General features: G+C 44.7%; 1 protein-coding gene across 1 annotated transcript; it reads left to right on the top strand.

Annotated features, from left to right (window-relative positions):
* The first annotated feature begins 11,205 nt into the window (after positions 1 to 11,205).
* On the top strand, positions 11,206 to 23,444 carry LOC105756596 (secreted frizzled-related protein 1-like). Its single transcript, XM_012557199.1, has 2 exons — positions 11,206 to 11,233; positions 23,122 to 23,444. The coding sequence occupies exons 1-2, from the start codon at positions 11,206 to 11,208 to the stop codon at positions 23,442 to 23,444; spliced, it is 351 nt and encodes a 116-aa protein (XP_012412653.1).
* Positions 23,445 to 25,232: the final 1,788 nt, after the last annotated feature.

The following is a 25,232-nucleotide window of genomic DNA, read 5'->3' as shown; positions in this document are numbered from 1 at the left end:
CCATTTGTGCCACCCAGGGATTCCTTCAGAGAAATAAGGATCCTTTCAAACCTCAGTTTGTTTGTTGAATGTCAGTCACAAAATAGGCGTTCACCAGAAGTCCTGGGGAGCCATCGTGCTCAGGGTAGATGAGAGCACCGGTGAGCAGTCGGTAAGGCTGCGAAGGAATCCTGGATACGGAGACTCTGTCTTTCCCAGTTGGCCATGCATACGAAATTCTTCATACCATAAGGTGTGCAGGTTTACGCTGAACATTGCACACAGCCCCTCAGGCCAGTCAGTATACAGGACTAGCCATAGCGTGCACAGCATTTTAAGGATCATTTCACAGCACACCCTCTATTGGTGACAAACTGGCAATGCGGACTGTTATTTATATGTGTATATCTACATCTGTCTACAGAGAGATATAAAGTGGTACTGGTGTTTGTACATTACCTGACAGATGACAAGATGTCTTCCCACTTGCCAACTTATCTGAAATATTTTGATGGCCGCCTTGAGCGAAAAGGTTTTGTGTTCTGAAGCGACTTAGCCAGTGCTCTAGCTGTGATTGTATGAAGGTGCCATTCATCGTCCATCTTCCCAGTGTGTGGCTGTCACGTTCACCCTTCTATGCTGAGAGGGTGAGGGATGCTGTGATTTCATTTCTCTAGCAAATCTGTGGTAATGACTTGCCTACCCTCATTGACTCACCTGGCAAGCCTTGCTGATGAGGCTTATGGGGAGGAGGTGTGATCAGAGTCTTTTGGTGGAATTCTGTTGGTCTTGGAGATAAGTTGGAGGAGAAAGGAGTATCCCTTGCTCCCTCAGCAGGGCAGCAGCACATGAACAAGGTGTGGGGGCACTTGGTGGGCAGCATGAGAACCTGTGAAAGGAACTCAGAAAGTGAAGTGTGTCGGCTCTGAGGGTCAGCTCTATAAATTAGTACTGAACACATCTACTGGGGGGAGCTGGGAGCTTGTAGGACTGCCCTGTGGAGCTCTTAGCCAGAACTGTTGTCCCTAACCCTTGAGATTTCAACTGTCTTCAGTAGGAAGAGAAGCACTACACGTGGAGAATACTATAGTGCCTTAAAAGAAAATCTGTCCATTCTAGAGGTAGGAAATTGGTAGGTAGAAAGCTTTTGCCTTATGAATAAACTGGTAAACCAGTTGCCATTGAGTTGAATCTGACTCATGGTGACTCCATGTATGTCAAAATAGAACCGTGCTTTATAAGATTTTCAGTGGCTGATTGTTTGAAAGTAGATTCCCAGGTCTTTCATCTGAGGTGCGTCTGGGTGGGTTCTAACTGCCAGCCTTTTGGTTAGCAGTGAGCACGTTAATGTTTGCAGCACCCAAGGACTCCACCTTATGAGTGGTGGGGGTGGATTTCAGAGTTGGAGACAGCGCCCAGAATGTGGTCTGAATAACTTGTTTCCTGCTAAGCTCTGTCTCAGCAGTACCCCTGAGTCTTTGCCCACCCTCCGGACTTCATATGGGTCTCCTCTGGGGCTGCCGCTCTTTATTCTTCCTCTGGGCCAACTCAGCCCAATTGGTCAGCAGCCTCCACAACCATCAGGCAGTTGTTTTGTATTTTGTGGGGCTTTTTTTTTTTTTTTTTTCAAATTGTGCTTTAGGTAAAAGTTTACAGAGCAAATTAATTTGCCATCCGATAGTTTGTACACAAAGTGTTTCATGACCTCGCTTTCATTACCGACAATGTGTTAGCACTCTCCCCATTTTTGCCGTTTTCTCTATTTTCTTTTGTCCCGATTATCTACCCCTTCCTGCCTTTTCAACTTATAATTGATTGTTCTAAGGAGTATGTTCCTCTCTGGTGTGATTGTTTATCTTACGTGCTTGTCTGTTGTTTGGCTGGGAGGTGGTCTCTGGGAATGACTTCATTTTCAGGTCAGAAGGATGTCTTAGGGCCATAGACTCACGGTTTCCTTCCTTCTCTGTCAGACCAGCAAGCCTGGTCTTTTTTGTGAATTCGATTTTTTTGCTCTCCAGTTTTCTCCCGCTCTGTCCAAGACCCTCTGCTGTGATCCTAGTCAGGTCAGAGTGGTCGGTAGTGGTAGCTGGGCACTGTCTAGTTCTTCTGATCTTGGGGTCCTGTAGGCTGTGGTTCATGTGGTCTGTTAGTCCTTTGGACTAATTGCTCCCTTGAGTCTTTGGTCTGCTTCACTCTCCTTTAGGTCCAGATGGGAAGACCCAATTGTTGTGTCTTAGATGGCTGCTCGCAAGCTTTTAAGACCCTAGACCTGTGGAGCTTTTTGTTTTTTGTTTTTACTTTATTTTTGAAACAAGTGGCTTTCCTGAGGCAGAAAAGGAGTGGGGAATTTGGAGCATGTGAGTTTTAATTGCCTTTTGTTTTTCTTGCACCACTTGCTCCTTTAGGCTCTCAGAACCTTTGCCCCGCTACCTATCTATGAGGCTCCACATGGCCTGAGAGAAAGACAAGAAACTCAGTGAAGGTCGAAGGACCTAGCAGAGGAGTCAAGCCATCTGGTTCAAGGCTGAGGACCCCCTCATCCCCCACCCTCCTTCTTGAGTGCCTGCCCACTGAGCCCAGCAGGGAATGGAAGCCTAGGAAACAGAAGGGCCAGCTTTGAGATAGGGCCGAGTGCCGACTCTCATTAACTTTTTAGACTCTTGGCTTCAGCCAAACCTATCTCAGGCCAAGACAAATTTCACCTTTGGGAGACCAGCCTTCCTCTCCGTCCTGTTTTGTGTAAATTGTAATCCAATCAGAGAGTTGTATGTCTCCAGTGGCACTTTGCTGGCTGGGTGATAGGAGAGCCATATGTGCTCTGGCCCCCCCACCTCCGGGCTCTGCAGCAGAGCCGGGCTTGGCCGCCATATGATGGCAGGGGAAGGTGTGCATGGTAGGGCCCGGCTTGCGCCGGACCTCGGCGTCTGCCAAGGGGCAGGGTCAGGACGGCCTGCCAGGGCAACATGTGTCTTCTGAGCCTCCCTGCTGTTTAGACAAAGTCTGGAAAGGCTGAAAAGAGAAAAAAAGAAAACGTAGGAAGTTGGATAGATAATTTGGGTCAGAAATGTGAATGAGTAAGAAGAAACTTGATGTGTGACTGTGGGGTAGGGTGAGCTCTGGTCTAGAGAGTTGAGGCTTCTGTTTCTGTTCTGGGGACAATCTGTGATGTTAGAATGCAGGATTTTGGAGATAGACACTTTTTTTTTTTTTTTTAAGATTCTTTTAGCTTTCTTAGCTAAAATGTTTTGAAGTCTGTGATGCATCTGAGGGGTGCTTCCCTTTCTGAATTTATACCTAGAGTGCCCTCGGTAGGAAAAAGGGTAACAGTGAGTCCCTGAGGGAGAGCCTTCCCTGACCCCAGACCTGAAAAGCACCTTACTGAAGTGGAAGGAGGACACCCCAGGCCACAGGCCACAGGCTTCTTTTGTGGTTATACCCCAAATAGCTCCATGACCTTGGACAAATTGGTGACATCCATGGGCCTTGTTTTCCTCACCTGTAAGCTGAAGAAAGGAGCCCTGGTGGTGCAGTGGTTAAAGCACTTGGCTGCTCACCAGAAGGTCAGTGGTTAGAACCCACAAGCCGCTCCATGGGAGGAAGACATGGCAGTCTGCTCCTGTAAAGATTACAGCCTTGGAAACCCTATGGGGCACTTCTGCTCTGTCGTTTAGGGTCGCTATGAGTTGGAATTGACTCCATGGCGATGGAAGCTGAGGAAACTGGGCTTAGAATGTTGGACTGTCTTGTCTCTAAGGTTCCTTCCAACTTGGGTTCTATGCCCGCCAGACTCTGATTCTCTAAAAGCTGGTGCTGTCCTTATTAAACTGTTCTAAAAGGGTTGGGACCGCCTGTGCTGGAGACACTGCATTGCTCTACCTGTGGACTTTCTGGGGGCTTTAGGAGTGTTCTGTCCCTCCTCTTCTCCAGGCTGGTCCCCTCCTTGCCCCTCATCATCTCTACTCCAGCTATATATTTTTAAAACATGTGCCCACCCTGCGCCCAGGGGCCAGTCTCATGTTACGGTGGCTGAATACCCCTGTTTGCCCTGGTCAGTCCCAGTTTGTTCCTGTGGTCCTGGCAGAATAATTAATTGCCCTCGTTCACTCTCATAAGTGTTCTGCCTTTGAAGATAAATTATGTGGTCAGCTTGCGCTTCCTCTCACATCTCCCCGCCGCCCCCATTACCAGTGCTGCAATCACCATTGCCCTAAGAAACTTCATGGGATACAAGGAATTTAAATTGTTTGGATTAGAAATCCTGGTCACACACACACAGGATCAGTGACATTTAATTTGGTGTCTCCTGGGATTTCTGTGAAGACCTGCTTCCCCTCCTGAGGCAGCAGACCCTCTTAAAAGGGAACAGAAATTAGTCCCCCCCAAACCTGTTAATGAGTGGGAAGAGTTTTTTTTTTAAATAATATTTTATCTTTTTTTTGGTGAACGTTTACACATCATATTAGGCTCCCATTTAACACTACGTAAATTATTCAGTGACGTTGGTTACGTTTTTCACAATGTGTCAACATTCTCATTAATTCCGTTCTGGATATGTTGTTTCCGGTAACTAGTTTTCCTGTCCCCTTACTCTTCCAGTTTTGCTTTAGAGTAATTGTGGACCCTTTGGCCTCATAGATGATTTTTTAAAGGTGAGCAGTACTCACAGGTGAATATTCTTTATTTGATGAGCCAGTCTGTTACTTAGCTAAAAGGTGACCTTGGGATAGTTTTGGTTCACGGTTTAAAGAGTATCTCAGGGCAATAGTCTTGGGGAGTCTTTAGTCTCAACTGGTCTGGTAAATCTGGACTTTTTAGGAATTTGAGTTCTGTTCCACATTTTTCTCCCATTCTATCAGATCCATGTATTGTGGCCCTGATTAGAACGGTCAGTACTGGTAGCTGGGCACCATCTAGTTCTTCTGGGTTTCAGGGTAGATGAGGCTGTGGTTTGTGTAGACTGTTAGTCCTGTAGACTAGTTTCTTCTCTGAGTCTTTGGTTTCCTTCTTTCTCTTTTGCTCCAGGTAAGTAGAGACTGATAGTTGTTGAACTGTAAGTTTTAAACATCTCATTTGCCCAAATCTTTTCCTCAAATAACTGGCTTGTTTTTTGGTGAACTTTCTTTGTTTTTCTGATTATAAAACACATGTTAGTTGTTATTAGTTGCCATTGAGTCAGCATGAACAAAACGAAATATTGCCTGGTCCTGTGCTGTCTTCATGGTTGTAGGTATGTTTTGAGTCCCTTGTTGGAGCCATTGTATAGTGTCTTCCAGCCCTATATTGGACATACTTTGTCGTGATCCATAGGGTTTTCATTAGCTAATTTTTGGAAGTAGATTACCAGGCCTTTCTTCCTAGTTTGTCTTAGTCTGGAGGCTCTGCTGAAATCTGTTTATCATGGGTGACCCTGCTGGTCTTTGAAATGCCATTGGTATAGCTTCCAGCATCATAACAATGAGCAATCCACCACAGTACGACGAACTGATAGGAGGGTGGTGGGTAAGTGCATACTTACTGTATAAAACTTGGAACATTGTGAGAAGTATAATTAAAAGATTAGAAACCAGCCATACATGCACCACCCAGAGACAGCCCCCGTTCAGACTTTAAGTATTTCTCCCCTTCTCTGCATCATTGGTGCCCCCATTTGCTTACTGATTTTCTTTCCACTTAACATTGTATCGTAAGCATTTTCCTTCTCTAAAGTTACTTTGCAGTTTTCCTCATCCTAGGCCTTTGAAAAGCAGAGTTTTATTTCCTGTTGTCAACCCATCAAATGAATATCACCTTATTTGTAAATATGGTACCATGCAAAGCTTTAAATGGCACTTGTGTGTACTTCTCAAGGTTGATATGTGGAGTGAATTTGTTGGAGAACATTCTCTGCATTTTAGAGAGAAGAAATACTGGAACACAGCACAGTGGGTAACCTGCAGGCCTCAAGCAAGGCATCCTTGTTCACTTCGACCTTTGTAAGCACACCTGTGTATTCGAGGTGTTGAAGGGAGACAGCCTTGCCTAGATCCTCTTGGCAGAGTTAGTTTTCTGTCCAATATTATTCACATTTTGTGAGCCGGACTCCTGGAGACCACATCCCAGCTCTGCCATTGACTTTCTGTGGCACCTCGGACCGATTACTTGAACTTCACCACGCTTCAGTTTCATCTTCTGAAAACTGGTTGTAATTATAGTGTCTATCTTATAGGGTCTGTAATTCTTAAGGTTGTGTGTCAACTCGGCTGGGCCATGGTTCTCAGTGGTTTGGCAGTTATGATGTAGGTTGGCAGTCGTATGATGATATAATCACTTCCGTGATGAGATCTTGTATAATGTGATCACCTTCATGATGGAATCTGCTGTGAGTAGCCAGTCAGTTGAAAGGGAGTTTCCTTGGGGGTGTGGCCTGCATCCAATATAAGTGGACTTTCTGGCAAGGCTCACGGGCTTTTGTTTGCGCTGGCACCTGTTCGTCTGACCTCCGATTTTTGGGACTTGAGCTAGCAGCTTACCTGCCTTCTTGGCTGCTGCTCTTGGGATTCATCAGTCTCTGCAGCCTGTCAACCAGAGCCCCGCTGTCTGACCTGCTGATCTTGGGTTCACCAGCCCCTGCAGCTGCATAAGTCAGGAGAAGTCTCAGCCTGACCCAGGGACTTGGGACTTTCCAGCCTCTACAACTGTATGGGCCATTTCCTTGATATAAATCTCTTTATGGTGGCATAGTGGTTAAGAGCTACAGTTGCTAACCAAAAGGTTGGCAGTTCGAATCTAGCGGGCGCTCCTTGGAAACCCTATGAGGCAGTTCTACTTTGTCCTGTAGGGTCACTATGAGTTGGAATCGACTTGACAGCAATGGTTTTGGCTCTCTCTCTCTATATATATGTATATATACACATATATATACACATATATATACACATACATAGACATATATATATATATACACACACACACACATACACACACACACACACACATATATATATATATATTTTGGGTCCTGGTGGTGCAGTGGTTAAGATTTGACTGCTAACCAAAAGGTTGGCAGTTTGAACCTACCAGCTGTTCCTTGGAAAACCTATGGGGCAGTTCTACTGTGTCCTGTAGGGTCCCTAAGAGTCAGAATCGACTCGATGGCAGTGGGTCTGGTTTTTGGTGTGTGTATATATATATGTGTGTGTGTGTGTGTATATATATATTTATATACTTTACTGGTTTTACTTCTCTAGAGAGAACCCAGCCTGAGACAGAGTCATTGGAGGATTCATGACTTAATATATGGACAAGTGCCAAGTCTAGTCCCTAGCCTGTAGCAAGTGCTTAGTAACTATTAGCCATTGCTATTACTATAATTAAGGCTAAAACAGAGGTTTGTGCAAATAATTCCAACCTTTAATGATGCTGTGAACTTCAGGGCAGTGACTGTGGTGTTTAACTGAGCTCTCTGAAGTGTTCAGCACTGTGTTAGTCACTGAACAGACAGGAGTAAGGCACGGTCCTTTCCCTGCAGGAGCTGACAGTGAGTGAGGATAGGGTATAAATAAGGCAAACTCACTGGTAATAGTCATGCTGAGTCACGGGTTGGACATGAAGGTAGATCAAGGAAGGAGAGACGTCTTTGTGGACTGGAGTGGGCTGAGGAGGCTTCTGTAGCTGTGCCTGAAGGGTGGGTGGGAAAAGCACACATTTTGCCTGGAGTACATCTCCTGCCTTCAGAGGGATCAGACTGAGCAAACAAGAAAGGGGGAAGAGCTGAAGTGTGCCTGCAGTCATCTCTCCATTTCTCAGAGGCACTGGACCCAGAGCTTGGATATCCCAGCCAAGGGCCAGGACACAGTGGAATGATTTAGAACCTCCCACATCCACTTGGAACTCAGCTGGCGGCTTTTTCCCTCCCCACCCTAGGCCTTGTTTCCCCATCTGTCAAATGGGATAGCATGAAGACTTGCTGGCCACCATGCTTGGCACAGCTTCCATACTCTGTGGAGTGTGACGGATGCTTTTCTGGGTCTACCTTTGAGTTTATCCAACTTCAAGACCAAGAACAGACTCGTGTGCCATCGTCTACACTGTTGTTATTAGCTGCAGTAGAGTTGGCCCCCAACTCATGGCAACTGCATGTATAATGGAACGAAATGCTACCCAGTCCTGTGCCACCCACATGATTGGTTGCAGTTAGACCGTTATGATCCATAGGTTTTTCACTGGCTAATTTTCAGAAGTAGATCATCAGACCTTTCTTCCCAGGCTGTGTTAGTTTGGAAGCTCTGCTGAAACCTGTTCAGCATCATAGGAACGTGCAAGCCTCCACTGACAGATGGGTGGTGGCTGAACATGAAGTACATTGGCTGGGATTTGAATCTAGGTCTCCCGCATGGAAGACGAGAGTTCTGCCACTGAGCCATCACTGCCCTCATCTTCAGCGTAGGGCGTGGTAAATGTAAGCAAGGTTCCCAGGCAATGTGAGCAGTTGGGGTCAGCAGTTACGATCCGAGATATGGAATATTTTTTCTTGAATGATCAGGGCATCTGTATTGGATTTTGAAGACAGAGAAAAGAAATCTAAAGATTTAGGAAGCTTGCCAGTGCTGGATTAGAAATTGAGATGAACTTGTCCAACACTTTTATTTTGCAAATGGCCACACTGAAACCCAGAAAGTTAGTGGTGGAATCTGAACCAGAAGCTGGGGTCAGCTGACTGTGGGCTCAGGGTCCCTTGCTCTGAAATGTGCTGCCTCTTGCTATCAAAGCCTTTGTTTATCTGACGTTGCAGCCGCGCACAGCTGTGGAACAGGGACACCATAGACGTCAGGGATTCCATAAATGATGCCAGACCCAGCTTGCTCTAGGTCAGTTGGGTCTTGGACATGCCTATGCTGATCTCACTGCCTTCAGCCTGAGCCTCAGTGAGTTTGGAGTATTGCTCTGGGCCTCTAGAATGTTTAAACCATCACCCAAAAAAGATTCCTCAAAATGTGCCACTGTGAAAAGCCAAGGTCACAAATCAAACAGCCCAACACGTCCCCACTTCAGACCCCTAAACCTGTGGTTCTCAAGTGTGGTCCCCAGAACAACAGCATCAGCATCACTTGGGATTCTGTGAGAAATGCAGATTCTTGAGCCTCATCCTATTGCTGCTGAATCAGAGACTCTGGAGATGGGGCTCAGCAATCCATGCCTTTAAGGAGTCCTAAGAGTGATGCTGCCGACACTGAAGTTTGAGAACCACTGTCTTAAACATCTCTCGGAGCCTGGAATAGCTCGTGGCTTTTCCATTTCATTGGTTGTGAAAACCACTCTTCTGCCCACATCTTTTTCCTTCCAGGGTACCATCCCACCCTCCACCTTGCCATTTGGGCGAACACTGGGGGGTGGAATGACGAGGAATAGAAAAGCAGTGACCCTGCAGCAGGAAGAGCTGTTTGCTTTGGCAGGTTTGTCTGGACTTGGAGCCAAGATTCCATCAATCCTGATGATTGACTTTATTTAAATGATTCTCCTGTTTTCCTGTGCCTCCTGCTTGGGCGGGAGAGTAGGGGGGTAGGGGTGGGAGTGATTAAGGTGTTTACTGGAAAGGAGCAGGACCAGAGCTATCCTTTGTCCCACTCTGATGCCCATGTCCCTGCTGCCAGGCCACCAATGCACACGTCTTCTCAAATAAAACCAAACCAGGCGGCCCTTTGCTGAGTGGGGTTTTCGTTTTGCACCATTAGCTTAAATCGGTGGGAATAACACAATCCATGAAATCAAGCAGTTAGGCAGCGGGATTCCGGATGGCTGACATCGATGCTGGCGTGTGTGTGTTTGTGTGTGTGTGTGTTAGGAGGGCAGTAAAGTTGTCAACTCTACTCTTCTGCCTGACACACTCCCCACCTCCTCAAAGTGTCTAAGATCCAGAAAAGAGGACAACTTCAGTTAAATAATTTGCCCCAAGTGAGTCACTCAAGCATTTTCTACGTCTGCTGGTTTTTTGCAGATGGGAGAAAAAGAAAGCTGCTTTCAGTCTTTTTTTTTTTTTTGGCAATTTATGTCCTTGTAGTCAGTAAATGCATAAAAGTATGCGGCATGTGGTTTGTGGTCAGGGGAGAGAGTCTGAGTTATTGTGACAAAGTGCAAGCCCCTTTCTTTGCTAAACGAATCAATGATTCCAAGCACTGGCTCCTGCCGGGAACAGAGGAGTCTGTTAAACTACCATTGCAGAGCCTTTGTCAGTCGGGCACATTTGGGCCCTAATGCCTCAAAGGTAGCGCTCCACGGTGTCCAGACCCTCTGCTGAGCATTGGAAGGAGGCTGCAGTTTTCACAGCCAAGGGCCGTTACCCAGCGCTCTTACCAAATCTCATGTGCACAGTTGGATTTGGGGACTGGCGCTTTCCACCTCAGGGTTGCCCGCCCAGGAGATTTGTGAAGCTGGGGTCGAGCAATGAAATCCGACCCGCTCTCTCATTATGGCTTAGTTAGGCCCTATTATCTGAACCCACCCAGAGGTGCTTCGGAAGAAAGGCCTGGCTTCCATAAAGATTACAGTTGAGAAAACCCCGTGGAGCAGTTCTATTCTGTAATACGTGGGGTTGCCATGAGTGTGAATAGACTCAATGTCAACCAACAGGTTTGGTTTGGTTTCTGTTATCGAAACAGACTTTTTCACCTGGTGGCACTATGTATGTAGGAGGGCGTATATTCTGAGCCCCAAGGGGGCTGACTGATGGGGCTGGTCACAGCCAGCTGGTCACAGGCCATTTCGCGAGTTTGCTAGTCTCATCTCTGTGACTACCTTATGCTCTGCTCTTCAGATCATCTATTAGGGAATGTTAGCTGTCTCTGAAAGGTTGGCAGTTTGAACCCCCCTAGTGGCTCCGTGGGAGGAAAATCTGGCCATCTGCTCCTGTAAAGATTACAGCCTAGAAAATCCTAATGGGCAGTTTCACTCTGTCACAGGGGTCGCTTTGAGTCAGAATCGACTCGATGGCACACAACAAGAATCGCCCTCTCTGAAAGAGAAAGTAATTAAGAACGAAAGAAAGTAACTTGGGGCAGATATCTGGCCACACATCTTGATTTCTAAGTTAGTGATTTTTCTTCAGCACCCTTTGGAGAAAATGTATCCAAAGTGCTTGCCCAGTTGTCCCTAGAATCTGCTGTCCACTTTTGTTCTCCTGCTCAGAAGAACTATGGAATAAAGCAGAAGGCTCTGGGTGGTCAGGCAAGGGAGCAGATTCTGGTCGTAGCTATGAGCATCTCCAGCTCCATGGTCTTGGGCAAGTCACTTAACCATTCAGAGCATCAGTTGAACTGGACCTAGTGTCTCTTCCAGCTTAAAGTAAATAATCCAAATTCTAACCTAATTAATTTTGCATCTGAAAAATGATAAAGACAAAGTTCTGCATCCTATTTGGTGAGTAGCATCTGGGGTCTTAAAAACTTGTGAGTGGCCATCTAAGATACAACTACCAGTCTCTCACCATCTGGAGCAAAAGAGAATTAAGAAAACCAAAGACCCAAAGGAGAAATTAGTCCAAAGGACTAATGGACCACATGTACCACAGCCTACACAACTCCGAGTCCAGAAGAACTAGATGGTGCCCAGCTACTACTACCAACCGCTCTGACTGGGATCACAACAGATGATCCCAGACAAAGCGGGAGAAAAATTGCAGAACAAAAAAAATCAAATTCACAAAATGACCAGATTTACTGGTCTGATAGAGACTGGAGGAACCCCCGAGACTATGGCCCTAAGATACCCTTCTGACCGGGAACTAAAGCCGTTACCGGAGACCAAACCATAGACAGGTCCATAAAATAAACAATAACACCCGAGAGGAAGGTATTCCTTAGAAAAATCTATTAAACAAGATCAAAAGGGCAACATTTGTCCAAAGGGAAGATAAGGCAGGAAGGAGTAGCAATTCAGGATGAAAGGAAATGGGGAACTTAGGATGGAAATGGGGGGAAGGCAGGCACATTGTGGGGAATGGAACCAATGTCATGGAACACTTTGTGTACAAACTATCAAATGGAAACTATTTTGCTTGGTAAGCTTTCACTTAATGCACAATCAGAAATTAAATACAAAACAAACAAACACAAAAATAAAAATGTCAGGGATGAATGGAAACTGAACCAATGAGAGTGTTCATGCATCGTGAAGAATGTAACCAATGTCACTGAATAATTTGTGTAGAAATCGTTGAATGGGAACCTAAACTGCTGTGTAAAACTTTACCAAAAACACAATAAAATGTTATTTTAAAAAAATGATGAGGATTGACTAGATCTGTAATAATACCCCCCCCAAAAAAAAAATGGAGGGGGGAACCAGCAGGAAAAGCAGTGGAATTCTTATTCAAACAAACCCTTGTTGTTATGTGCCATTGAGTCAGTTCTGACTCATAGCAACCGTATGTACAACGGAACGAAACACTGCTCATCTGGTGCTATCCTCATAATTGTTGCTATGCTTGAGCCCCTTGTTGCAGCCACTGTGTCAGTCCATCTTGTTGAGGGTCTTCCTCTTTTTTGCTGACCCTCTACTTTACCAAGCATGGTCCCCTTCTCCAGGGACCCGTCCCTCCTGATAACATGTCCAAAGTACGTGAGACAGAGTCTCGCCATCCTTGCTTCTGTGGAGCATTCTGGCTGTACTTCTTCCAAGATAGATTTGTGGCAGTCCATGGTATATTCTTCTTCTGGCAGTCCATGGTATATTCAGTATTCTTTGCCAACACCATAATTCAAAGGCATCATTTCTTCTTTGGTCTTCTTATTCATTGTACAGCTTTCACATGCCTGTGAGATGATTGAAAACATCATGACTTGGGTCAGGTACACCTTAGTCCTTAAAGAAGTGACATCTTTCCTTTTTAACACTTTAAAGAGGTCTTTTGCAGCAGATTGCCCAACAAATCCTTAAGAAGCCTTTACTAAGGGTTTAACTAGCCTTGTCTGATTGAACAGGAGAGTGGAAGGCTTGCCAAAAATACATGTATGTAGTTTAAAAACCCAAATAGGCCTTTAAAAAAGGCTTCAGTCCCTGCCTTCCCAATCCTGATTCCCATACCTCAGGGTAACCATTCTCAATTATTTTAGCTGTTTCTTGTGATATTCAGCAATATTGAGTAAATAAATAACATGCTTATGTTTTGATTTCTTGATTTTTGTTTTTAGACATTATCTGTTGATTTTCTGCTATGGAAGATAAAGATTCAGCTATCTTACACTGTCTCTCCATATTCTCTCCCCATTCTTGCCAGTGTTGTTTTGGCACACTTTTGGTTAAAGTAATATTCAGTGTTCATTATAATTATGTAAATATTATTTGCAACTGAGCCATGTAGTATCTTGCCTTTATATTTCCTTTCTTTTACATCTTTTTTTTCCCTTTGAAACAGTAATTGCCTTAGTTTATTTGCCCAGCTTCTTATGTTTCTGTTATGAATTCAGTACTAATCTTTCTGGCAGGTCACCTAATAATGGTCATACACATCAGGTAGCCTGACTGAGCCCTTTGCCCTCCTGTTCCAATCTGGGCTGGCTGGTCACTAGGCCGGATGCACAGATGTTCTGGAACCACTGTTCTAGGATTTGTCTTTGCCTTTATCTTATATTGGGTCTTTGGTTTCCTGAATCTCCTGTCTTCTTTCTTGTTTGCTTCTGTATTTTTGTGGCACACATAATTGAGTAGTTTCCTACGAAAAGATATATAGATATATATATATAAACTTTTGAATGTCTGAAGATATCTTTATTCTACTCTCACACACTGATTGATAGTTTGGCTGGATATCGAATTTGGGGATTTTAAAGGAATTGCTCCATTATCTTCCAGCATCTAATGTTGCTGTCGATAAATTCAGTGCCATGCTGATGCCAGACTCTTTGTATTGAATATATTCTTTCTCTCTCCTGTCTGGAAGACTTAAAAGGTTCTCTTTATCCCCTGGTGTCTCTAAATGTCATGATTTAGTGAGCTTGGCACTGTTTAATCTGAGAACCCATGTTTTTTTGTTTCTGGAAAGTTTTCTGTATTATTTCTTTGTTATTTTCTCCCATTTGTTTGTTTGATTTTCTCCTTCTGTAATGCCTTTAATTCAGACATTGAAACTCCTGGATTGATCCTTTATCTTATTTTTTTTTCCTCCTGTTTTCTAACTCTTGGTGGTTTTATTCAGCTTTCCAGGAAATTTCTTCAATTTTGTCTTAAAGTGCTCACCTTAAATTCTTTATTTCTAGTTTTATATTTTAAATTTGCTAGTACTCGTTCACATTCTGTAAAGATTCCTTTTAACAACGTCTTATTCTTGTTCAGGAGCCCTGGTGGTGCAGTGGTTAAGATCTTGGGCTGCTAACCAAAAGGTCAGCAGTTCAAATCCACCAGCCACTCCTTGGAAACCCTATGGGGCAGCTCTGCCCTGTCCTATAGGGTTGCTATGAGTTGGAATCCACTCGACAACAATGAATTTGGTTTTATTCTTGTTTATAAATACAACATCCTCTCTGAGATTATTATCATTTTAAAAAGTTTTCTTTTGTTCCCTGCATTGTCTCTGCTATCTCTGAGTTCTTTTTTCTGTTTGTTTTGTAGGTTTCTGTCTCTTGTTCACATTTAGAGGTCTTCCTTAAATGCATGCCATCCTTGGCTCTCCATTTGGATTTAAGAGTCCAAAACCAAACCCGTTGCCGTTGAGTCGATTCCAACTCCTAGCAACCCTATAGGACAGAGTAGAACTGCCCTATAGGCTTTCGAAGGCTGTAATCTTTACGGAAGCAGACTGCCACATCTTTCTCCTGCGAAGCGTGTGGTGAGTTCGAATAGCCAACCTTTCGGTTAGCAGCGGAGCGCTTAACCATAGGGCTCTAAAAAGCCAATTGGGATCTGTGTGCGCATACACAGGTGCTGTGATTTTTTGCATCTCATTTTAGAGTTTTATTGGAAGGACCTGTAGGTGTTTTCTTTTGGACTGCTAGTTTAGAGAGAAATCCTTCATTACTCTGGCTGGGGGATGTAAATTTAGCTACCAGTGTTCTCAGAGCTGAAAGTCTCACTCTGCAGACTTTCACTTAACCTCCTGGTGTCAGTGTAGCAGCTCACCCCTGCCCTCCTATGTGTCTGGTGTGGCTGAGCCCACAGTCTATCTGGTTCAAACTTTCTGGGGTTGGGAAGGGCCAGTCATCTGGCATCGTGGCCCAGGGGAGGGGATCTGAGTGTCCTTCCTTATACAGACTTTATACCAATTCTATATTTAATACAGCCTCGGTAATGGAGTTCAGGGGAAACCCTGGTGGGGTAGTGGTTAAGTGCTATGGCTGCTAACCAAGAGGTTGGCAGTTTGAATCCATTAGGCGCTTCTTGGAAACTCTATGGGGCGATTCTACTCTGTCCTGTAGGGTCGCTGTGAGTCAGAATCGACTTGAAGGCAATGGGTTTGGTTTTTGGTTTTCTGTAATGGAGTTCAGAAGCACCCAATGTTTCCAATTCATGAGCACTTCTGGGTTCTGCATTGTGGGTCAGCTTGCTGCTTCTTACTGGCATCCCACTCTGGAAGCTCCCAGGTTTAGGCCTTTCTCCCTGCATGCCAAGCCAGGTTCCACCATCCATTTGCTTTCTGTTATACAAAATATTGTTGATGTGTTCTTGTTTCCTTTCTTGCACGTGTTTATAACTTTTTTTTTAAACTATAATTTTAATCTGATTTCAGGAAAGACTGGAAATGATTGTGTGTGCTCAGTCTGTTTGGCTAGAAGTGGCCAGTGGCACCTCTTCGCAGACTTTCCGGAATTTGACTCCACGGCACACCTTTTCTTTTCACCTCCCACTGACTCTTTTTAGCTCTCTGGAATTCACCATCACCGCTTCACATTCTGGCCTCCTAGAGGTCTTCAGTGACATCTTATCACCACATCTGGTGACCTAGTCTCAGACCTCATTCTTCTCCAACTCTGCAGCGTTTGGGATTGACAAATGTTTTCTCCATTTGAAGTGGTTTTCTCCCGTGGTTTTTGTGACACTGGTCTACCTGGTTTTCCATCTGACTTATAATTATTTTTATTGTGATAAAAATTCATATAACAAAACATTTGTCAGTTCAGCGTTTTTGCATGTGACGTCTGTTATGTTCATCACGTTGTACGACAATCGCCGCTGTCCTTTGCCAGATTATCTTACCACCATTAACAAAACCTCAGTGTCCCCATAAGCATGACTCCCCTACCATCCTGTGCCTGGTATCCACTAAGAAACTTTGGTCTCTGTGTTGTTGTTGTGTGCCATCAAGTCGATTCTAACTCATGACAACCCTATAGGATAGAGTAGAACTGCTCCCTAGGGTTTTCTAGGCTGTAATCTTTATGGGAGCAGATTGCTAGGTCTTTCTCCCACTGAGCTGCTTGTGAGTTCAAGTCACCAACCTTTTGGTTAGCTGCCAAGCACTTAACCATTGTGCCACCAGGGCTCCTTAAGACTCCACTAAAAACCCAAAAACCAAACCCATTGCTGTGGAGTCGATTCCGACCCTTTAGGACAGAGTAGGGTTTCTAAGGCTGTAAATCTTTAGGGAAGCACACTGCCACATCTTTCTCCCATGGAGTGGCTAGTGAGTTCAAACCACTGACTTTTTGCTTAGCAGATGAGTGTTTAACCACTGCACCACCAGGGCCCCTTTTGGTTTCTATACATTTGCCTATTTCATATAAGTGGGATTATACATTGTTTGTCCTTTCTGATGACCTTTATACTAACTCCTATTCTTCTTCTCGCCCCAGTGAAGATGCCCCAGGGAAGCCTGCTTTCTCTTTTCTCTGTACTTCGTCCTTCCACACACTTCATTTTAACTATTGCCTGTAATTAGGTGACTCACAATCTGATTTCACACTCAGCGCCACTCCCACTTTCTCACACATCCTTTTGGATCCATGCAGTAATTCCATGTCATTGATTGATACTTGGCAAAGGGTTGCCTTACATCCAGGCATCATGTCTAGGTAATTGGAAGAACGGGGGCACCATTAGTAGAAGTCAGGTGGGAGAGAGAGTTTTGAAGAAAGTGTGAGTTTGGGATGGGTGTAATGATATTCCTACTCTCATTTCAGCCTCAGAAATATGGCCACGTCTTGTAAGGAGGCTACAAATAAAGTATACTTTGTGAGCAAAAAATAGAGTTTGGGTGACTGAAAGTGGACCGAGACTTTAAAGGTTTACTTGAATGTAAGGGATTATTATTTTAAAAATCACCATCAATTGGTCCCAACCCACTTGGAGCAAAGGAGAATGAAGAACACCAAAGACATAAGGAAAATATTAGCCCAAGAGACAAAAGGGCCACATAAACTAGAGACTCCATCAGCCTGAGACCAGGAGGACTAGATGGTTCCCGGCTACCATCAATGACCACCCTGACAGAGAACACAACAGAGAGTGCCTGATGGAGCGGGAGAAATGCATGGAGCAGAACTCAAATTCATGTAAAAAGACCAGACAATGGTTTGACTGAGACTGGAGGAACCCCTGAAGCCATGGCCCCCAGATGCTCTGTTAACCCAGAACTAAAACCATTCCCGAAGCCCACTCTTCAGACCAAGATTAGATTGGACTATAAAACATAAAATACTACTTGTGAAGAGTGTGCTTCTTAGTTCAAGCAGATACACGAGACCAATTGGGCAGCTTCTGGCTGGAGGCAGTATGAAAAGGCAGGAAGGGACAGGAACTGGTTGAATGGACACAGGAAACCTGGGGTGGAAAGGAGGGGGGTTGTGCTGTCACATTATAGGGATTACAACTAATGTTATATAACAATATGTGTATGAATTTTTATATGAGAAATTAACTTGAGCTGTAAGCTTTCACCTAAAGCACAACTGATCACCACAACACACCCAGGCAGCCCCTACTTACAGCTTCCAGTTCTGAGTTTTCAAGGTTGCTGGGTCTCTGGATTCTTGCTAGTTCCCTGGGTGGCGCAAATGGTTAAGCAGACGATTATTAACCAAAAGGTTGGCACTTTGAACCCACACAGAGGTGCCTTGGAAGAAAGGCCTGGTGATGTACTTTCAAAAAATCACAGCCATTGAAAACTCTATGAAGCATGGTTCTACTCTGAAACACGTGGGATCACTATGAGTTGGAATTCTTGCTGGCGGTGACCACAGGTGCGAGTAATGTCCTACCCTTGGAGGATGTTAAGTTGTTGCTAGATGAGAATTTTTATGAAAAATTAATTCATCTTATTTTTAGTTCACAGTCCAGCTCTTACAGGTAGCTGAGATCAAGGGCCTTAGATCATAGTGGTAGGTAGCATTATCCTCCAGGGTGAGATGGGCACGTGGTACGAGAAGAGAAGAAGAGCTCAGGTGGCGGATACGTGCTGAAGATGAACGTTGCTGGCTGCCCAGCGTTTCGCAGCATTGCCCAGCATGAGCCCTCTGTATGGTAACCTGCCAGGCTGGCAATCACACTGCACCCTGCACTTGACAGATGAAATACGGAGACCTGGGGGGGTTCCAAACCAGATTTTATGGACACACAGTTAGAACCCAGGACCCAGGGCTCCATCCAGCACACCAACTGTCTCCCCAGCTGCTGCTTCTGGAGGTGTCTCCTCCCCGCCCACCACCACCATTTGCATTGCAAGCTGTGAGCACAGCTTGTGGGTAAGATCCCTTGGGGCCGGGCACTGCCAGCATGGTTGGGAGGAGGTGGGGAGGACGGCTGGGGGTGGGAGTCGAGGGAAGTGGTGATCAGTCCCAGGCTGCTCCTGGGCTGCCACCACCCTGGCCCCAGCAGCCTCTGGATGTGGCAGGGTGGGGGGTTGCACACACATCCACAAGGAAATCAACCTCGGACAGCTAATCACCTATCCAAACATTGTTGGTAATCTGCATCCCTAAAATAAATCCTTGAAAGATAGAAAGATGTTAGTAATTTCTGGCCATATGTGCCTTCTCCTTTCCTATTCTCCCCACCTCAAAAAAGAAAGTGAGCCAAATGGCAAGAAATACAGAGTCTAATGCATAACACATTTCCATCATTCGATTTCCCCTCTTTCCACTCCCTGCTCCCCCTACCCATGTAAACTAGATTCTTTTACACGGTCATGGCAAAGGAACATTATTTTTTTTATTTGGGTTATGATTAAAAGCAACACAATCAAAAGAGTGAAATAGTTTCCACTGAAGCAATATCATTTTAAACGGAGTCATAGTATGGTAGGAAAGAGGGTGGACTTGGGGCTAGATGTGTGTTCTCATCCTGTTTCTATCGCTGAGAAACTGGCCTTGTCCTGACAGTACTTAACCTTCAGTCCTTCTCCTGTAATAAGATAACGAGGATGCCTTCTTAGTTTGGTTGCTATGAGCATTAAAGAAGGAGCCATATGGTGGTGTTGTGTGCCCTTGAGTCGATTTCTACTCATAGCAACCCTAGATGACAGAATAGAACTGCCCCATATGGTTTCGTAGGCTGTAATTTTTACAGGAGCAGGTTGCCAGGTCTTTTCTCCTGCTGAGTGGCTGGTGGGTTCAGACTACCAAATTTTTGATTAGCAGCCGAGCACTTAACTGTGGTGCCACCTGACTCCTCTAGGAGGCATATAGAGTCCCTATCCCAGAGCCTGGCATGTGGTAGGTCCTCAGTAAATGATGGCTCACTTCATCTGAAGGCTGGATGTAATCTGTCACTCCTAGCAATGCTGAGGAGCCCTGGTGGTGCAGTGGTTAAAGCGCTTGGCTGCTAACTGAAAGGTGGTGGTTCGAACCCACCAGCCGCTCTGTGGGAGAAAGATGTGGCCGTCTGCTTCCATAAAGATTTGCAGCCTTGGAAACCCTATGGGGCAGTTCTCCTCTGTCCTACAGGGTCGCTATGAGTTGGAATCCACTTGGCGGCAGTGGGTCTGGTTTTTGGTATAGCAGTGCTTGGTTCCTAGCCTTAGGCTTTGGGAAGTAGTTTGGAACTTATCTAACAGTCTGGGGCCACTTCTTGGAGGAGCTTGTGAAAGGAGCAGACTTGCTCTCACTCCCTTGCCTGCCTGCAGTGCTCTTTGCAACCTTCCTTTAAAAGTGGTTTCTCCCAGCGCCTTTGGCTCTGTTTCTGCAGAGGGGGTGATGGAGACTTGACTTTGCCGAGCCCTGGGCAGTGAGTCTCCCCTTGTTGGTCCCTCACTCAACCCCGCTGAGAAGTTTTCTTATTCAGTGAACCACGGGCTAGACCAGGTGCCATCTCTTGATGAAGTGACCCACCAAGTACAAGGTCTGTAAGCCAACAGGAGAAGCTGAACCAGGTGTGGGCCTTTTGGGGATGTCTGGGGTGAGGATTTGCAGGGATGGTATCTGCGCTTTCTTCTCGCTGCACTCCAGCCTGCTGATCTCCACTAGGCTGTGTCCACAGTGGGGGTGGGAGTCAAGCATAATCAGAATCACTGGGAATAGCTGGTTTGGGGTGGGGGAAGAGCCCTCTCTGGGGAGGACACAGCACTGGCTCATGGCTGCCCACCTGGGAGGTTCTGTTGAATCTCACCCTAAAGTCAGGAAATCACTAGGTTTACTTTTGCCCTGGAGGAAACTCACTGGGAAAATGCATAGAAGAAAGAAACTTATTGGGGAGCTAAACTCGACTGGCTTGCATGTGCCAGGAAGCCTGGAGCATCCTGAGCAGTGATGTTACTCCTCAGCTGATGTAGTCTGCTCCTTAGTGCCCCATTCCTGAAGCTTCTGCCACCCTCAGGGGCAAGACCTTTCTTAAGGGGTACCAGGCCTGGGGTATTATATGCATCTTGAGTTAAGCAGGAGTCCCTGGATGGTATATATGGTTAATACACTCGGTTGCTAACCAAAACGCTAGAGGTTCCAGTCTACCCAGAGGTGCCTTAGAAGAAAGTCCTGGCCATGTGCTTCTAAAAAATCAGCCTTTGAAAACCCTATGGAGCACAGTTCTACTCTGACATACATGGGTCCCCATGAGTTGGAGTCAACCCAACAGCAACTGGTGAGTTAAGTAGGCATAAAAATCTGAAGCTCTTTTCATAAGAAAAAGAAAGCAGTGGGAGAGTATTTATAGTTTACTGGCTCTGATACATTCATTACAGATTTGTTCCAAGGATTTTTTTCTCCGCTTTATTCTTGGGTTAGCCAAAGGTATGTTTTTCACATCAGCTAAACATTGAATAATAAAGTCTCCATAAATGCAGTTTTCCTTTGCTAGAGTAGTCTCTTTCAACCTGTCTTTGACCATTTCAAGTCAAGTCATTTTGAAATGTAGGTGAACTGGGAAGCAGGTCTAAACTCCTCCCCCTAAGTTTTTGGTCCACTTAATACTTTAAGTTTGGAATTCATTATAAAGAATTCGGGGACCAGAGAGTCAGTATGGACAGAATGATGATTAAAACTATGCTTTCAGACATGGTCTAAGTTCAGGATTGGTGATTTTGGGCAAGTAAACTTATAACTTCTTAAGCCCAGTTTTCTCATCTGTTAGATGGGGAAAATAATTATATCTTCCTCATGGAGTTCAGCTTAAATGAGAAGATGCATGTAAAATACTTATCATGTTTTCTGACATGTCATATGCTTTATAGTTGTTAACTCATGTGTGTCAGAGTAGAACGGTGTTCCATAGGATTTTCAGTGATTTTTTTAAAGTAGATCGCCAGGCCTTTCTTAAGAGGCACCTTGAGGTGGACTTGAACTGAGAAACTTCTGGCTAGCAGAAGAGAGCACAAACCATTTGCACTACCGAGGGGCTCCTTATAATTGTTAGCTATTGTTATTTACTTCACCTTCAGCACTTTCCTCATGGAGGTGGGGTGGAAGCTTTGAGTTATTAAACGAGAGGGCTTGGTAATTTTGAATTCAAGAGAATTCAGAGTATATGTAAATTATCTGGTGACTGTCATCTAAGAAATATATCTCTCAGCTCCACTGGAATTATTGGGCTGGCCAACCTTCAAGGGGAATTGTCTTAAAGGGCCTCCCCCGCAGAGGTATTATCAGTGACATCACGTGTTCAGTGCTTTTCCAGCGGACACTGTGCCTTCACCCTTGTTTACCTTCAATAGTTTCTGTATACCCATCACTAAAATGTTTGGGCCACAGGTTAAAAATAATGTTAATTCAGGGTCTGGCACAGTGGTTAAGAGCTTGGTTGCTAACCCAAAGCTCAGCAGTTCAAATCCACCAGCTGCTCCTTGGAAACCCTATGGGGCAGTTTTACTCTGTTCCATAGGGTCGCTATGAGTCAGAATTGACTTGACAGCAACAGGTTTGGTTGGGTGTTTTTTTGTTTTTTTCAGGACAAAAGAGGAACTCAGAGTTGGTGAATGGGCTGGTTTTTCTCTTTTTGCTGGGAGTTAAAGCTTGTGGACCATATTAAATTAGTGACAGAGATTAGCGCCATGATTTAACCATGAGGACTTAACCAGGACTTGTTCTTATCTGCCAGAATTTCAAAGTAGAATCTGATCCTGTGAGGGTCTGCTTGCTGGGTTGACAGAATATTAACGGTCCCTGTTGTTAAAACAGCTGTCTTAGAGACGCAGTCTGATGGACTCTGATTGCTTTGATGCTGAAGTTGGACTTCAGTGTTTGATGCACCCCAGGTGTGACAATTGGCAGTACTCTTTAACTTCCCATTCCCAGGGGTGCACAAATAGATTCTACGTGTCTTGTTTACAGGACCCAACCTTCAGGGAATTTTAGGTTCTCTACATGTTAAAAAACTAAGCAAATAACTTGCTTAAAAAAACAAAATCAGGATAATATTTTTCTTTGAATGCTGAGATCTGTAGCATAGATTATATGAATTATATTGGATTAGATGATTCCCTTCTAAAGCATTGTATGATATTATGAGTTACTAAAGTTTAAAAAAAATATGATTCGATTTTGCGCATTTATTTGAGAATCTCATGACGCTCTGTGGAATTTTTGAGCTACCGTCAGACACACAAACCCAGGGGGCAGAATCCATAGCATAAAGAGTAACTGAGGCCTGGAGTTTTGTTTAGAAAGCTGCCTCCTCCTTTACTTGCTGTTTGCCTTTCATGTTGAGCCTCGTCTTCAACCATAAGCTTGGGTTATTGTTTTAGATGAAAAACTGTGCTCTAAAATACCCTTTTCTTCTTCTCTTTTCCCGTCCTCCCTGCCCTACCGTTTCTAGCACTGAGGATGAAAATAAAGGAAGTGAAGAAGGAAAATGGTGACAAGAAGATCATCCCCAAAAAGAAGAAGCCCCTAAAGCTGGGACCCATCAACAAGAAGGAACTGAAGAAGCTCGTCTTGTACCTGAAGAACGGGGCCGACTGCCCCTGCCACCAGCTGGACAACCTCAGCCACCATTTTCTCATCATGGGCCGGAAAGTGAAGAGCCAGTACTTGCTGACAGCCATCCACAAGTGGGACAAGAAAAACAAGGAATTCAAAAACTTCATGAAGAAAATGAAAAATCATGAATGTCCGACTTTTCAGTCGGTCTTTAAGTGATCCTCCCGGGTTGGGGGTAGGGAGGGAGCCGGTGGGCTGGGGCGCGGGGTGGGGGAAGAGCAGGACAACCCTGGATCCACGGCGGTTCACACGCATTGCTCCTTCCCTCGGTAGTGGACGGTAGTGGACGTTGTAATCCAGTCGGCTTGTTCTTGCAGCATTCCCATCCCCTTCCTCCATAGCATGCTCCAGACCCCTGTATAGCCAATATTGAAAGCTGCACGTTAAGGTAAAGAAAGGACCATTTAGATTAGGAAGCCATTTTTTAAGAGCTACGGTGTGAAATGGTATGTCCCTGTGCAAAAGGAGGTGCAAAGCCATTTCAACCAGAGACACAGCCAGTAAAAAAAGAAAATGTTTGCCGGTAGGAAGAAGGGGGCTGGACAAAGAAGTGACAGACATCCACAAACACCAAGTTCTGCAACTTTCCTTGTGTTGTTACAGATTGCTTGTGGAGTTATCAGCTAACAATAGCTTTGGGACTAGCAGATTCTAACTGCTGGTAAACCGTGTTGCTTTCAGTCAGAGTAATGTCTCTTCCTGCCTGTTTCAGACAGAAACAGACACACACCACATTTACAATTTAAGATCAGTTCCAGAAAGTAGTAAGTGCAAAGAAGAAAAGCTCAAGCAGAGCATATATTAGTGAAAACAAAGGAACTAGGAGGTAGGTCATTGCTTGCTCTTCCGTCAGTCTTTCCAAGTGATATGAATCAGCCGTTCTCAGATGCCATGTAAGTGGCAGTTAACATCAGCCTTAATGCATGCTTTTACCTCTAGACATGTGGAGGGGTGGCACATGCCTGCCTTTGTGTAAAGAAAAAGAAAACACAGCGGGCAGCAAACCCACGGCATGCGAGAGACGACAATTTTCAGACTGAGAAGACAGTGGTTAGTGGTTTTCAAAACACATCTTTAAAGAAGAAAAAGAGAAGAAGTTTTAGAAGAGCCCTGCAAATTGCTGGTCAGGGTGATTGGGTGAAGAGCTTAGTGTTCTAATTTCATCTGTTCACCTCACATTTTTTTAAAGAACAACGACCAAAAAAAAAAAAAAAAATCCACTTACTTTTCAAGGTTTTTAAAAAAAAAAATGTCTGTATTGAGCATTTGGAAGGTATACTAAGACCAAGGTCTCTGGATCCATTTGAGACTGCTTTCTATAAGTCTCAACTAGGCATTCTAGTGGGACGTGGACCCACCCAATAGTGTAGCCGTGTGGTCCTCTTTCCTGCATAAGGAGACTGATTCATTTAGCCTCTCCCCTTCATTGTTCTCGCCCCAACACAAAGCTAATCAAAACTCACAGTGCCTACCATTCTTTTCTTTGCTGTGCGGAAGCTGATTACTTTAGACTTGATTGCCTATTGATCAAAAAAATAAAATAAAATCAACTTGCCTGGCCCCCTGCACTTTTTTAATTCCTTTTTTTTTTTTTTTTTTTAGTTCTGCAGAGGGAAAGTTGAACTACTGTGTCCCCATCCAAGGAGATAGTGTCAAAGGCAAAACATCCCTGCAGTGTTTCCCAAGTGCCCTAAGATATTTCTTAAAGCCCATGTGTTTAATAAAAACCAGTTGCCATCAAGTTGATTGCAACTCATGGTGACCCCAGGTGTGTCAGACTAGAACTGTGTTCCATAGGGTTTTCAATGGCTGATTTTTTGGAAGTAGATCACCAGGCCTTTCTTCTGAGGTGCTTCTGGGTGAACTCACACTGTCAGCCTTTCAGTTAACATATTAATTGTTTGCACCACCCTTGGACTCCTGTGTTTAAAAAGTGGTGTACATAAA

The sequence above is a fragment of the Trichechus manatus genome, unplaced genomic scaffold, assembly GCF_000243295.1.
Source record: "Trichechus manatus latirostris isolate Lorelei unplaced genomic scaffold, TriManLat1.0 scaffold00090, whole genome shotgun sequence".
Taxonomy (NCBI): domain Eukaryota; kingdom Metazoa; phylum Chordata; class Mammalia; order Sirenia; family Trichechidae; genus Trichechus; species Trichechus manatus.
Note: the sequence above shows the minus strand (reverse complement) of the source record. Positions and strands in the feature narration are given on the sequence as shown.